This window comes from Polypterus senegalus, chromosome 1, assembly GCF_016835505.1.
Source record: "Polypterus senegalus isolate Bchr_013 chromosome 1, ASM1683550v1, whole genome shotgun sequence".
Taxonomy (NCBI): domain Eukaryota; kingdom Metazoa; phylum Chordata; class Cladistia; order Polypteriformes; family Polypteridae; genus Polypterus; species Polypterus senegalus.
In genome coordinates, this window is record NC_053154.1 from 25317640 (window position 1) to 25334061 (window position 16422).

General features: G+C 41.5%; 1 protein-coding gene across 2 annotated transcripts in view; it reads left to right on the forward strand.

The window, feature by feature from the left end:
• syt12 (synaptotagmin XII) overlaps positions 1 to 14796 on the forward strand; it is a 392188-nt gene extending 377392 nt beyond the window's left edge. For both annotated transcript variants that reach the window (XM_039744803.1, XM_039744812.1), the window contains exons 7-8: positions 4222 to 4355; positions 12429 to 14796. In XM_039744803.1, the coding sequence (XP_039600737.1) occupies positions 4222 to 4355; positions 12429 to 12602 (308 nt within the window). In that variant the 3' untranslated portion in view covers positions 12603 to 14796. The remainder of the gene's footprint in view (positions 1 to 4221; positions 4356 to 12428) is intronic.
• Positions 14797 to 16422: the final 1626 nt, after the last annotated feature.

The following is a 16422-nucleotide window of genomic DNA, read 5'->3' on the forward strand; positions in this document are numbered from 1 at the left end:
ATCTGAGGTGTTCTAACTGTCAATCAACCGGTGTGCAGAGGGAGGTAGAGAGAATGGCATTAGGACACAACGCCAACCCCTGGAGTGGCGGTAGAACTGCAGTCACTAGAGCCCTTCACCTGTCCCCAGTGCGTACACTTGTGACACCAAATAAAGTTATCCAGTCAAATACTCAGTACATGCAAAACACGTGCAGTTCAGAATTCAGAAGACACTTTCAGAAAGGGTTGCACTTTTGAGTTGAAGACAGGACTTTTGACCAATGTATCGTGGTAGAGATGGGTCTTCAATTAACATTTTTATGGGCTACTTTGCTGGCACGATTACGAGGGGAACAGCAGAAAAATCCAAGCCCCTCTTGCTAAATATTCATAAGGGAATCCGTTAGACTTTAGCATCTGGAGCGGTATGCTGACCAATCTAAGTGATGGAGCCATGAAGTGTAAGCGCTAATCCAGCCGAATACAATAATACCATAACTGTTGCTAAGGCTCAGAATAGAAGTCTTGCCAAAAAAGTGATTTGACTATACAGATAAGAAGATCTTGTGCAGTAAAGTGTAAGAGAGTGTAGTGTGAAGGGGTCCCTGATGTATGTGAACGGACCTGAGTACAGCAAGTACTAACAGTGATACAAACCGAGGGGTTACCCAGAGCTGGGGAGGTGAAAGAATTGTGAGGAGAGACACAAAGCAGGATATGCCTACATTGACTCTGTTTCTTTCTCGAATAAATCAGCTGATATTTACCAACCTTCGTGGTGTGCTGGACACCATCACATGACTGGCTGCTCAAACGTTAGGGGCTCAGATCAAAATGGGGCAATGTTGTAGGTGGATAGACATCCCATTGAAGGTGGAACCTGCTTCCATTACTTGGATGGAAGGGCAACATAATGGACAGTCTCAGCCAATGTGTGAACAGCATCCCAGCGGGATTGGTTGGCAATTCCTTACGCCGTGGGGGTATCCTGGTCAGAAAGGCTAGCAACCCCCTTCTTGTTTGGGAAGTCATGGTGACTGAAGGCCACTGGGAGGCTGCCTCCTGTGCTTGTGTCACTTCTCCATACGCTGGGCGGGCAACATCCCTTCTGTTGAGTCCCTGGCTGGAGATGCGAAGGGTGGTACAAGAGTTGTGATTATGTAGGGTTGCCCTGTTGGGTTCTGCAATTGCCACTAGGGGAGCCAGTGGAGAGTCCCGTGTCTTGGGGTGAATCTGCCTACATTGGAAGTGCTTAGGTTAGGTTGAGAAGTAGTGGTCTGCACAGCTCAGGGAGCCGGAATTGACATGGCAGAGGGTTGCCAAAGAGCAGTGGAGGAGGAATTATGATTATATGGATTTAAGGGAAAATTAACCCATGAGCAGGGCCATCTTAACAGCATTACAGGCCTCTGGGCAAAGCAGTGCACTGGGGACCATACCTACACAACCAGTAAGCAAGTCACAGCATACATAGATTAGCATGGGCACCCTATACTTGTGGGGCCCCCGGGCAACTGCCCAGAGTGTCCATGAGTTAAGACAGCCCTGCCCGTGGGAGGTATTTTCTTTAAATAAAAACATGACTGAAGTGTGAGTAATTCTGTTGGGGATTGGGAGTATGTTTCTCCCCTTAGCGTCCGATATCTTATTACATGATGTTTCTCAAAAACTACTCATGCAAAAAACCTGCAAATCAATAGGCCTGGCCCCGTGACAAAATTTAGCAGACTGCAGAAATCCAGGCTAAACTAAACAGTTTCTATGACAAGTATCACTGGGCATTGGTCAAGCAGTTTTTTCAGGAATATGAAGATAAGCACTGGACCAATATGTACCAAAATTATTAGGCCTGGAGCCTATAATAAGACAAACATGATGCAGCATGTTTGATAAAGATGGTCAGTTTTTTTCAGAATTGTGGGGTTCAGAGTTGTTATCCTGGGAACGGTTTGTTCTAAAATCTTCCAGCTTTACTAGGATGTAGATAATCTATCTATCTATCTATCTATTATATAGTGTCTTTCATATTTATCTATCTATAATACATAATTAGTGAATAATGCTGCTGCCTCACAATTTTAGACTCCTGGATCAAAATTAATGCACTTGATATTGCCATTAGTAGAAACAAAAAATTCTTATTATTATTCTTTTTAATAATAATAATTATTATTATTATTATTATTATTATTATTATTTTTATTATAACAAGCCCTTTTATTTCAGCTCAGGGTCACAAGTGTCCAGTGTCACCAGGCACAAGGAATGACCCAACCATAGCGAGGGCATCATAGCACACGAATAATAAAAATAATAATCCCAAGTCAGCAGGGGTGGCAGCAGCATTTTCATATCCTGTATCATTGATAAGGCAAGAACGACTTTCATAACAGAGGCAGCAATGAAATTTCATGCTGATCCGTGCAAGATTGCTTTCTTTTCATTTTAATTCATCGCTGATCCAGCTGCATTAGCATTTAAATGAATGTTCTAAGCATTGCTTAAAATGAAGGAAACTGGAGTTATTCATTACACAGTGACTTGAGCACGGCTGCTTTCCAATAATATGAAAAACTATCTTGCTGTTTCCGTCATTGTTTTAGAGACCACCCGACATTATTAGCTAAACACACCAACTACAGGAAGCATGTTGCCATGGATACGGGGGGGCTTCATTTTGCGATAACTTTGAGGAGGCCAAGGACTGATGTCTTCAGCTATCTTTGAGGAGCGGACTGCTTGATTAAAGAGAGGGGCACCCTGCACACCAAGCCTAATGTCTAAAAACACTGAAAAAATTAGGAGCACCATTTCAAATCGACACCATTTCATTTTAATAATGCATTTGCAAAGTAGAGCACATTAGAACAACATTTAGAACAAGAGATGGTAACCAAGCAATGAAATAACAAGTATATACAACATGAATGTCATTGGACTAGATATCAGTTATCAGTCAGTTCATACATTTTCTATAAAGGCTTCAATAGTGAGCACCATCACTAAATGATCTGCAACACGAAGGTCCAAAAATACAAGCAAGGAAAGAATTCATGCAAAGGAGGGCCTACCCTGGAAATGATGTGACGTCCAAACATTAATGCCAGCATAGTGCCTTTCACACCGTGCCTTAACACATAGCAAATAAAGGTTAATTAAAAAGACTAGAATAAACAAACGGATGAAAGTTCTACAGAAGAGAAACAAATACAGCCAATACTCTCGGCTGGTTTAAGGAGGGTCGGGCCCCTGGGCTACAGGCATTTTTGGGACCATACAAACATTAAATAACATGAGTGTTATACACATCTAACTCATTAAAGATGAAATGTCTGGTCCAGACTTGAAAATGTGCTCTGTGTTACTGCCTAAGAGGGGGCTGCATCATCTTATCGATGTTTATTTGAAAGTAACAGAAATGATTCACTTTGTTATCAGCACTCAACGGATGAGTCATTCTGAATGCTGGTGACTTCAACAAGGGAACTTTGGGCACAGCAAGCTGGACCTGCTGTGCTCAAATGTCAATGCCTTTAAAAGTGAACCGGTGGTGCATCTGAACAGGTCTCACCATCTTAATACCATCTACAAGACTGTTATCAGATGGCAGCAGCACCTCGGTATCCAAGCCAGAAGGTCTTATGTGTGTTTGGGAGGTTATTTATTTATTTATTTCCTTATTTATTAAATACTATATTTTTTTCTTGAGTTTCTTGTAAAGTATTAATTTCCCTTTGCGGACAAACAAACTCAATCTATTGTAAGAAAAACACAGGGAGATGGTCAAGTGTTGAGCCCAGGGCTGTCTTAACACATGGGCACACTGGGCAGTTGCCCGGGGGCCCCACGAGCATAGGGGTCCCAAGCTAATCTATGTATGTTGTGACTTGCTGAGTGGTTGTATAGGTAGGGGCACCAGTCCATAATGCTGTTAAGACAGCCCTGGTTGAGGCATCTTGAAGGTGAACTTCCATGTAATTGATGAGATGAAAATTGCAAAAAGTTCAAAAGTATGAGTCAACTGGCCCAGTATGGAGGCGAAACCCTTCAAGATCGTCTCTGTGAAACACTAACTTACCTCTAATGTGAAACTCTTGTCCAAAATGACGTCCAGGTGGGGTTCTGATTCACTAAAGTTCTCCCGTCTCAAGCCCACTGAGATCCCCTGCCCATCCAGTCACTATTTTTCTTTTTTTGCTAATGACATGTTTTGTTGTTTTCTGTATTTGGTTGTGAACAGATCCCTTTGTTAAAGTTTATCTTCTACAAGACGGTAGAAAGATTAGCAAAAAGAAGACGGCTGTGAAGAAAGATGATTCCAACCCCATATTCAACGAAGCAATGATCTTCTCGGTGCCGGCCATTGTGCTACAGGTAAGCAGGCTTGATGAAAATTGTTAGCACAGTGCAGATGACTGAGAAAGAAATGATGAAGTTGGGAAACACAATGCTGCCCTCCAAGGTTTACCCTCATGTCAGTACTTTGACAGAGCTGTAGACTGGCCCACGGTTCCATGGATATACCATATAGATCTTTTTATCGTGTCATTGAGGGTCTGACACCTTTTCTGTCATTACACCTTATGTATGTAACTAACATGACCAAGTCTTGTCACTGTCCCTCCTATGTTAAAGCACAAGGCTCTGTTTTTTGGTGTCATTTAAGTTATGTAACACCACAGAGATCCTGTCCAAGTTCCTCTGGTCCACAAGCTGTTATCATTCACAGGATGGCCAATCACTGTTAGACGACACCATGCACTGGGAGAACAACAACAACAGTGATCCAACGTTTGAACCGTTTATGTCTAGTAAGCCTCATCTGATAGCACAGCCACAACAAGCCGATCTGGTCAGGGCCTTAGGTTTGTCAAAAGCAAAAGCAGAACTCCTTCGTTCAAAGACGTCAAGGAAGGGGTCTGCTCTTGCCGGGTCCAGACATTTCTGCCTGTGGAGAGGATTTGACAAATTTCTTTGTGCAGGTTGACATCCTCTGACATGGACATGGGCTGTTCACGGCTTTGGGTTCTGAGTACGACTCACAGCAGTGGGGTCTTTAATGGAAGCATCGCTGTTAAGTCTGAAAGCTGTCATCAGATTCCCCTTCAGTGTCTTTTGGCTGTACACTACCCATGAAAGAAATCTACAAAAAAATATGAAAGTGATGTTGAAACATCTACAGTACAGCAACTCTAACTGAAACACGTCTCCTAAACTAAACGTAGTAACACCTCTGGGCTGATCTTATGGATGTTGGCCTACAAGTCAAGTTGGGGAGCATGCAGTGGTACAGTCCATTGCCGCACCCACCACACGATGAAACAGCTCGGGATCCCGGTTGACAGCCCCCCAGGCAGACACGCGGTCAAGTCCCACCCTCCAGAAATGACCCTCCATCTGCCGCAGCCAGGTGTTACGTGGGCGACCCCTTGGCTTGGTCTAGTCACTCGGATGACCCTCTGAGAAACAAACCACATAGCCATAGTGCCGTAACTGACGCTCCCTCACAATGCAGGTCATGTGCCTCATTCGGCACTCCATGAGCAACTGCTCATTTATCAAAAATTCAAACCAGCAGTGCCCAAGGATTCTCCAATGAGACACAGTACCAAAGGAGTCCAGCCTTCATCTCAGGTCACTGGATAGCGTCCATGTCTCGCAAACATATAGCAAGACAGGAAACACCAGGACTCTAAAGACTTGGACCTTCATCGTTTTGGATAGATATCGGGAGTGCCACACACCTGTCTCCAGCGAACTCATGAACCCCATGCTGTCCCAATTCTTCTACTGACTTCATAGGAAGAGTCAGCAGAGACATGAATGTCACTTCTCAAGGTAAGTAAATCTCTCGATGCGGTTGATATTCTCTCCGCAGACAGCCACCCTGCTGATGGTTGTGCCCAAGAGGTCATTAAAGGCCTGGATCTTGGTTTTTGTCCAGGACACTCACAAGCCCAGACATTCAGACTCCTCGCTCAGTCTCTTGAGTGCCCTGATCAGAACCTTCCTTAACTTCGCGAAGATCACAACATCCTCAGCAAAGTCAAGATAAGTGAATCTTTCTTCCCCAACAGATGCCCCACAGCCACTGGACCCCACGACCTTGCCCAACATCCAGTTTTGGCCTACTAATCACAAAGATCACCTTTAGATTTTCCTATCACATCCCCTGTTTTTGTGATTTTTCTCTCCTAATTCAAGTCTACACATACAGTGCAACTGGAACATCAGTGGGGATCTAAAAGTCAAGGCTCTGCTACTAGGAATAAGGGTCAGGGATACCAAGTCCTGCGAAAGGCACAGCCGTGGTAAAGAGTCTCATGAAATTAAAAAGAACTCGACTCTCCACAAAGGCACAAAAGGGTACACTGTTCATCACTTCATCCAAGTCTCTACAAAAATCTTCTGTCACACTTATTGCACACCCAACATGTAGTGCATATGCACTAGCAACATTTATCATCACACCTCCAATTTCCAGCTTCATAATCATTACTCTGTCTGACACTCTTTTCACCTCCAGAACACTCTTGACATGCTGTTCCTTCAGAATAACTCCTACTCCATTTCTCCTCCTATCCACAACATGGTAGAACAATTTGAATTCACCTCTAATCCACCTGGCCTTGTTCCCCTTCCATTTAGCCTCTTGCACACACAATATATCAACCTTCCTTCTCTCCATCATATCTGCTAACTCTCTCCCCTTACCAGTCATACTGCTAACATTCAAAGTTCCACTCTCTTTACTTTCCTCCTCTCCTCCTGCCTCTGGACACGTCTCCCCCCCTCTTCTTCTTCTTCTTCTTCGGCCAACAGGAGCTCAATTTCCGCCAGCACCCTGTTGGCTAACAGTACTGGTGGCGGTCGTTGTTTACCCGGGGCTCGACCAATCCAGTATGGAAATTTGTATTGTTGTCCGCATATTGATTTGGCAAAATGTTACACTGAATGCCCTTCCTGACGTAACCCTCCCCATTTATCTGGGCTTGGGACCGGCACAAAGAAACACACTGCTTTGTGCATCCCCTGTGGCTGGGTTATCCTAGACGCATCAGATGCAGAATACAAATCACAATCAAATACTCTAAGGTCAATAAAAATGCCTTTCCTGTTTCTCCAAATTCCTACATGACATAATCAATTGGAAATTATATTTATGTTCAAATTGAAGAAGCCAATTATAATCACCACACAGTTTTCAAGAAAGGAAACATTTAAAAAAAAAATAATACAACTTACTATCCAATGTTACTATTCTCAAAGAAACTCATGGGAGGTTTTTACGTTGTATCCACAATCTTGGACAACCAGAATGTGTACGATTTAGACCTTTCTCTTACCTTCCTTAAATTTAAATGAGAATAAAACAGAGATTCTTCTGTTTCATCCGAGTATGACTTACGCCGTTCCTCCTTGTCGTCTTGGCCCACTGGAACCTATAGAGAAGACGTCTGTTAAGAACTTGGGGTATTCATGGATGAGGATTTTAAAGTGGATAGCCAAATTAATTTGGTTATTAAGTCTTGTGTGAAAGAAAAAAATTAACTGCTTGCGTTTTCTATAACGACAGGTTATTCATACAGGCGTCTGCCATAAGACAGGGCTCAGTAAGCTGACCGAGGACAACTTCTTTATTTAGAACATGTCCGTTAGACACAGGAAAGATGACTTCTCCTTCTTTAGGGTCCCATCTGCAATGTACATAAAATAGAAACGGTTAACTGATTTACGCAATGTAAGATGAAATGCTTGGATAAATTGATTGATTGATTGATTGGATCATTCCTGTCTTCCTCTGGAGTTACTTCCATACTTGTTTCTTTCAGCTGAGACTGCTATCCAAGGTAAAGGAGTTTTTGTCTTTTGAGGATTTGGAGAAAGTCATACATGCTTTTATTTCATCACACCTTGACTATTGTAATGCCTTTAATTTTGGGGTTAGTCAGGCTTTTCTCTCCGGCCTCGAATTGGTTCAGAATGCCGCTGCCCGTCTTTAAGATGGGCCTAAAACAAACAATCACATCACCCCAATACTCAAGACATTACATTGGCTTCCTATCAAGTATAGGATTCATTTCAACTCTTTTAGGGCGGATGTCGACTTTTGTCAACACAAGGGGCCAGGGATGGATATCAGGGGTAGAGGGCAATAGAAAGCTGTGAATGTTGATAACCCCCCCAGACCCCCCACCCGGTACATTACAGGTAGACCCTCTTTGCTTGGAGGACTGTTTAGGCTCGTTGACTTGACGTTGAAACCCTGCGTGTGCGTGAGTAGCAAAGAGTAAGCAACGTCTAAATTGGCATCGACATGCACAAAGCAAAAATAATCTGTGCGTATTATTTATCGATTTCTTTCTCTATTTGTTGCATATTACTGCTGAATCGAACTCTGATTTAGCAAACTCCTATTTTGATACAAGTGATCTGGAGATCGAAAACGAAAGTCGGGTGCCTGCATCAGCTGACCGGTCCCCAGCTGATCGTAGTGCTGGATACGCTCGTGCAGCTGACGCAGCAACAAAAAAGTTCGCCCTGGGAGGACAACTTGGACATCGATCTGTGGGAGACAACTGGACTTCACCAAATGACACGGCCTGCTGGTGGGCACTACGGATTGGCAGCCACTCAACTATGTCAAGCCGTTGTTTTTACCAGAAAGTGCCTTTCTGCTTATGAGTGATGGGACAAACACGTATGTAATAAATATGTGAATATGCCTACTGCAGGGGCTCCTGGAACATAAAACAGAGTGACAATTGTCATAAATAAGTATTTCATGTTGATTTATGTGTGAAACCATTCCTTTGTGTGCTTTTTAGAAAAATATTTAGCCCTGGAACAAAAGGAAGAAAAAATAATTAACCCTGAAAATGCTAGGACTCTTACAATTACCTTTCAATTTTTAAAAGGTCTAAGTATTTATCTAACCTGATTAGCCCCCTACATTCCTGCTAGCTCTCTAAGATCTGCCAGACTAAAACTGAGTGGCGACCGGGCATTTTTTTTCCTAGCCCCAAAATTATGGAGTGAGTTACCTTTAAATACAGTCATAAGAAAAAGTTTGGCAACCCCTCATAATTCTTTGGATTTTTGTTTCTCATTGGCTGAGCTTTAAAAGTAGCAACTTCCTTTTAATATCTGACATGCCTTATGGAAACAGTAGGATTTCAGCAGTGACATTAAGTTTATTGGATTAACAGAAAATATGCAATATGCATCATAACAAAATTAGACAGGTGCATAAACCTGGGCACCCCAACAGAGATATGACATCAATACTTAGTTGAGCCTCCTTTTGTAAATCTAACAGCCTCTAGACGCCTCCTGTAGCCTTTGATGAGTGTCTGGATTCTGGATGGAGGTATTTCTCACCATTCTTCCATACAAAATCTCTCCAGTTCAGTTAAATTTGATGGCTGCCAAGCATGGACAGCCTGCTTCAAATCATCCTATAGATTTTTTATGATATTCAAGTCTGGGGACTGTGATGGCCATTCTAGAACATTGTACTTCTCTCTCTGTATGAATGCCTTTGTAGATTTGGAACTGTGTTTTGGGTCATTGTCTTGTTGGAATATCCAACCCCTGTGTAACTTCAACTTTGTGCCTGATGCTTGAACATTATCCTGAAGAATTTGTAGATATTGGGTTGAATTCATCCGACCCTTGACTTTAACAAGGTCCCCAGTCCCTGAACTGGCCACACAGCACCACAGCATGATGGAACCTCCACCAAATGTGACAGTAGGTAGCAAGTGTTTTTCTTGGAATGCGGTGTTCTTCTTCCGCCATGCAAAGCACTTTTTGTTATGACCAAATAACTCCATTTTTGTCTCATCAGTCCAAAGCACTTTGTTCCAAAATGAATCTGGCTCGTCTAAATGAGCATTTGCATACAACAAGCGACTCTGTTTGTGCTTCTTTCTCATCACCCTGCCATACAGATGTTCTTTGTGCAAATTGCGCTGAATTGTAGAACAATGTACAGATACACCATCTGCAGCAAGATGTTCTTGCAGGTCTTTGGAGGTGATCTGTGGGATGTCTGTAACCATTCTCACTATCTTGTCATATGCCTCTCCTGTATGTTTCTTGGCCTGCCAGACCTGCTGGGTTTAACACTAGAATTACCAGAGCCTACGAAAAAACTCGTAAATCCGTCCCACCTTAAATCGCTTCTTAAAACCGTTCTCACCTCTCCACCAGCGTCTTTTGTCATCTAAATGTGCCGATAAAAACAAACTGCAAGCAGCTGGCTATTCCATCCCCTCACCGACTTAGAACATGCACAAACTTCTTCCAGCTAATGCCTTGATTGATTAACTGGGAGTGAAGTGGAGTTTTAGAGTGGAAATAATAGATTATTGTTTGAAAACACACACACATTTCATGTCTTTTCCGTTTCTACAGTAATCTGTGTAAAAACACATTGTTAAAACAGAAACGTTTTTTATATTCTACTAGTAAGATGACAAAATGTAGGCATAAACTATATAATGTATGAAGCCTGAAGTATCCAAGAAATACTTTCACAGAAGAAATCATTTTATGACACGATTTACCTTTATTATTTTACTTACTTCCTAAAGCCTTAAGTCACAAGTAGTGTGCAGAGGGCATGCTCAAAACTGTGTGTAATGCCACGAAAAGCGCCTGCTGACACTTTAGTATGCAAGCAGTGGTATGTGCATTCTTGCTCCGATGTAGAAGGGAGCGGAGTTTACTTCTGTTACAGCGCGTCTATGTGAAAACAGCAGTGTCAGATGCGGTGGTGGGGTGTGTTTGGGCTCGTGAACGCGGCAGAGATAATAAAACTGACAAAAAAAAAAACAAAGCTAACCTTTACAAGTATCATAAATTACACCGGCTGTTACAGACTGAAATCAAATGTATGTTTTTATTCTAAAATAGTAAGACTAAGAGAAGTTTACTTCTCAAAACGGAGTGGTCTAGGATCGAACTCACGACCTTTTGATTCCAAGTCAAAAGCTGATTCTATCACACCACGGTGGCAGTCATAATAACTGGATGTCAATGTCGCATGTTAAGGCGGCTTTTTGTTTCTGCAGTTATATTTTTGAATAAAAGCACAATTGTTGTGTTAGATTTGTACCTTCTGTGAAAGTATTTCTTGGATACTTCAGGCCTCATACATTATATAGTTTATGCCTACATTTTGTCATCTACTAGTAGAATATAAAAAACGTTTCTGTTTTAACAATGTGTGTTTACACAGATTACTGTAGAAACGGAACAGACATGAAATGTGTGTGTGTTTTCAAACAATGATCTATTATTTCCACTCTAAAACTCCACTTCACTCCCAGTTAATCAATCAAGGCATTAGCTGGGAGAAGTTTGTGCATGTTCTAAGTCGGTGAGGGGATGGAATAGCCAGCTGCTTGCAGTTTGTTTTTATCGGCACATTTAGATGACAAAAGACGCTGGTGGAGAGGTGAGAACGGTTTTAAGAAGCGATTTAAGATGGGACGGATTTACGAGTTTTTTCGTAGGCTCTGGTAATTCTAGTGTTAACAGCAACTGTGCCAGTGGCCCTCCATTTCCTGATTCCATTCCTCACAGTTGAAACTGACAGTTTAAACCTCTGAGATGGCTTTTTGTAGCCTTCCCCTAAACCATGAGACTGAACAATCTTTGTTTTCAGATCTTTTGAGAGTTGCTTTGAGGATCCCATGCTGTCTGTCATTCTTCAGAGGAGAGTCAAAGGGAAGCACAACTTGCAGTTGACCACCTTAAATACCTTTTACTACTCATGATTTGACACACCTGTCTATGAAGTTCAGGGCTTAACAAGCTCATCCAACCAATTTGGTGTTGCATGTAATCAGCATTGAGCAGTGACAGGCATTCAAATCAGCACAATGACAAGGGGACCCACATTTTTGCACAGCCAGTTTTTCACATTTGATTTAATTTCATACAACTAAATACTGTACTGCTTCATTAAAAATCTTTGTTTAGAAAACATCCCAGTGCTCAGATGTTCATAGGAAATGAAAGACATACCACTGTTATCTTTTTTGTTGAAAGGAGAGTCAATTATTATGCAGACTGAGAGGGGTTCCTAAACTTTTTCATATGACTGTATTAGGATGGCTCCATCGTTATTGATTTTTAAATCTCACCATCAAACTCATTTGTGCGGTTTGGCTTTTGATTCACCTTGAGAGTCGATTGTCCTCCCTTGTGCTGTTTTAATTATTGTATTTGTTACTGTCATTATTTTTATATTTATTGGTCATTGTCCTCGTACAACACCTTGGCTTCAACGCTGTTGTTTTAAAGTGCTTTATAAATAAGCGATTGATCAATTTATCCTTTCTTCCAGTGATATCATGTGCCACCTAGCAAAAACACGGCAACCCAACCTGGACTGGAATGCTGCACTTTCTAATTTTCACTTTCCCCTTCCCACAGGACCTTTCTCTTAGGGTCACGGTGGCAGAGTGCTGCGAAGACGGCCGAGCTGAGAATATTGGCCACGTCATTATTGGACCAGAAGCAAGCGGAATGGGCATCACCCACTGGAACCAGATGTTAGCCACCTTACGCAAGCCAGTGTCCATGTGGCACCCGCTGAGGAGAAATTAAATTCTGTGTTTCTGGCTCTGTTTTTTTTTTTTTCGTTTTTCAATTTCTTGCATGGTGCCTAAATTCTTACACTTAATTTATTTTCTGGGAGGGGAGACAAATATTACACAGTAGGGTGACCAGATCTCCCAATTTCAAGCTTGGTGTTGTTCCAATGAATCTAACGCACTGCAGCTTACACTTTTAAATATTCTGGGTGGTCTGCAGCCCCCACACGTAACCCACGTACCCAAGTAGCCTGAACAGGAGTCAAACCTTGGTGAACAATACTCGTAAATATGTAAATACAGTAGAACTCTTATTCATTTATTTCAGTTTTGATTTTCCAGTTTAATAAATTCCCGCCGTCAGTCTCTTAGTGAACGTGTGAACTGACACACTTGATTGCAGAACGTCCCACATTTCTTTAAAGCAAAGTTGGTTAAAGTCCAGTCACCTGCCAATGGGGTACCAAAGCCATCATCGCCAAGTTGTACCAACTTCATATAAAAGATTTAACACTAAATCATAGAGATAGATGGCAGCAAAAGTGCGTGGCATTTCTTGAACGTGGGGGATTTGCCAGGTCAGTTGTTTTCTAGGGAACTGATCTCGCGAGTGGACCCCGATAATCACCCCCATAAACAGCAGCCGCACCCAAACTCTGACCCGCCACCCATGTCTGGCGAGTCCCTCTTACGTATTTTTTTGTGTTTTAAATCTGGTCACCCTATACGCTGCAGATACATGTATATACACAAAGATACAGAAAAATAATTAGAGGCTATTTTTACTAAACACGTTCTACTCTTTTGTTATTTTTTGGAAACTAATATTTGATGTTACAGTGTAACAAATTTGAAAAAAAATTATGAAAACGCCATTAAAAAAGCTTGGCTAGCTGTCGATAGTTCAAATGAGTGTAGTAGGCAGGATCAAACACCCTGTCCAACTGGCAGCTGCATGTTTGTTACCTTTTGTACTCACGTAAACCTGGAGTGCATCACACAGCGGGACAATTGTAGCCAATTCACTTGGAGATTCATTTTGTAATCACGATAAAAATCCTAACTTAGTCATACACGACTTCAGTTTTCAAGTCCTCATTGTTAACCAAGAAGCAAATCAATCGTTTATATTCATTGTTTGCAATTTTTAGCTTGACAGTGAGGGGGCGAAGGAAATACTTAAGTTCAAAGGACCTCTTAGCCATGCAGTGAGGGTGGGAGTGAACCGTTATTTAATGCCTCGTTCAGTTTTACAAACCACAATTTTGAGTTTTTCTGGCGCTATGAAGGCTAAAACCCTTAGTTGGGCAGGATTAGCGTTACACCAGGAGGTGTTGTAATGACATTCTTACCGGAGGACCTCTGTAATTTTCACACATTCACATCTCTGTAAAGACCATGGAGCGTTTTAGCTTCTGCTAAGAATGCCTGTAAGAATTAGCCCCTCGGTAAACAGGTCCCATACGAATCGACATGTCAGCTAAACCATCATTTGAACAATTCTGATGGGAAGAAAGTTATAGAGGTCCTCCGGTAATAGTTACTTTACCCTGGAAAAAATGATCGGCTGGCATTCTCCTTGTTCTGTGTGCGGAATAACGAGGAGGTAGGGTATCCCCTTATAGGTCTCAAGGTATCTGGCATTTGATACGCTGCATTAATCCCCGAGGGGAAACTGTCTTTGACCTTTGGCGGTTGTAGCGCAGGTTCAGCCATTGTATAGAACAATTTTCAGTTTTAGGGCATTACTGAAGGGCCCAACGGAGTAGGTAGGTGAACTGATACAGTATGTTTATACAAAATGTGGTGGGGTAGCGAGGGTGGGGAACCCATTTGGAACTGTGAACAGTTTGTGGTGCAAACTGACAGTACGCATACGGTACGTTAAGTTCTAGTACTCATAAAGCCATAAACGGGGAAATGTCGGTACGGACAGATCGGACACCTTCAAGCACTGCTGCAAAACTAAGTTGTCCAAATTGGGCTTAAGACAAGTTTCAGACATGTGTCGTTAGTGGCAGCCACTCAGCAGGAAAGTTCAGTCAGAATCTGACTGGTGGTTACATGTCATGTTATCTCAACACGTCGATGGCCAAAGTTGAAACAGGACAATTTGAAGGAGATGGGATCGGTTATTTTGTCTTTTATATATATATACAGTATATATGCTAGCCATCCCCCATGGCTTCGCTCACGTATTAGTGAAACAGGACAGTGAGGCGGGCCCGGCCCAGCTCTCTACTCCTGACGTCACTCTTCCCCCTCCACTTCGGCGCACAGCCTCTGTCTCAGATTAGCGCAAATATATCACTCCTGCAAGTGAACTATGATTCTTAGCGCAATGAGAGAAGTCATAAAATCAACCAGAATGTTCAAGCAAATTATAGAAAAAAAAAGATCTAAATCCATTAAGTAGTTCTCTTGTTTGCTAATTAAGCGGAGTTAAGGTTACCCCCCGTGGCAGACGCGTGAGTGAGGAGGACCCCGCAGCCAGATGAGTCTCTCTTGGATTTGCGCTAATATATCGGTACAAGCGAACTATGATACGTAGCACGATGAGGAAGTCGCAAAATTGACGGAATGTTCAAGCAAATTATAGAAAAAGTCTATTAAGTAGTTCTCTCGTGAAAAGCGGACAGACATACAAATGGGTCTAAAAAACTATAAGACATTTCGCACTTGAACCACAAAATTTTTAAAACCGTTTCTTAGCGAGTACCAATGGGCCACCGGTAACCTACATTCCAAATTTCAAGTCCCAAGTCCTCGTGGTTTGGGGGATTTTGTGACGAGTAAGTCAGTGGTATTTGGTTTTATATATATAGATTTGTTTTTAATTTTGATCACTTTGGAGAGACCTGTTTTCACTTTGACATCAAAGAGTCTTTTTCTGTTGATCAGTCTCAAAAAAGACTAATTAAATGCGCTGTGATTCAATGTTGTCTTTATAATAATAAAATGTCCAAGGGGGTGAACACTTTTATAGGTTCTGTAATGCTTAAAAAAGTTTTCTTTTTAAATTAATGATACTTATATCTTCATATTATAAAAACTCACTTTGCAAAGCCGTTTTCAAAAATAGATTAGCTTTATTAGGAAGCCTGTACCGTACAATAAAGGTTACAGACTATGACAAAATAAGAAAAAGCTATGGCAAAACTTTTAATAATTTAGTTATTCTTTGATTTTTGTTTTTGCGGAGGTTGTGCCATTAGGCCACAAAATATGACGTAGTATTTATGCAGATTTCAGCAGAACAACTCCGCTTTATTTGGAAAAGTCAAGACCTAATCATGAAATTTATGTGCATTCTTCCCTTTCTTAATCTCCTATTTAATTATGTCAAGGAGTTAAAGTTGTCCTGAAAATATTAGAACATCTGACACAAGGCAGGAACCAAACCTGGATGGATGTGCAGGTTCATCACAAGGTGTGCTTCCTCATATCAGGACCATTTTGTGACAGAAGTCAAACTGATCTGTAGATCTTTGGAATGTGGGATGTAAAATGGAATACCCAGGAATACATGTAGGGATAATGTGGAGAATCCACACAGACTGTCACTAGACAGAGATGTGAAACCATACTTAATATACATGCTTAAGATAGATAGATAGATAGATAGATAGATAGATAGATAGATAGATAGATAGATAGATAGATAGATAGATAGATAGAAAGAAATGCACTGTATGATAGATAGATAGATAGAGAGTAAGGCAATATATAATAGATAGATAGATAGATAGATAGATAGATAGATAGATAGATAGATAGATAGATAGATAGATAGATAGATAGAGAGTAAGGCACTATATAATAGATAGATAGAT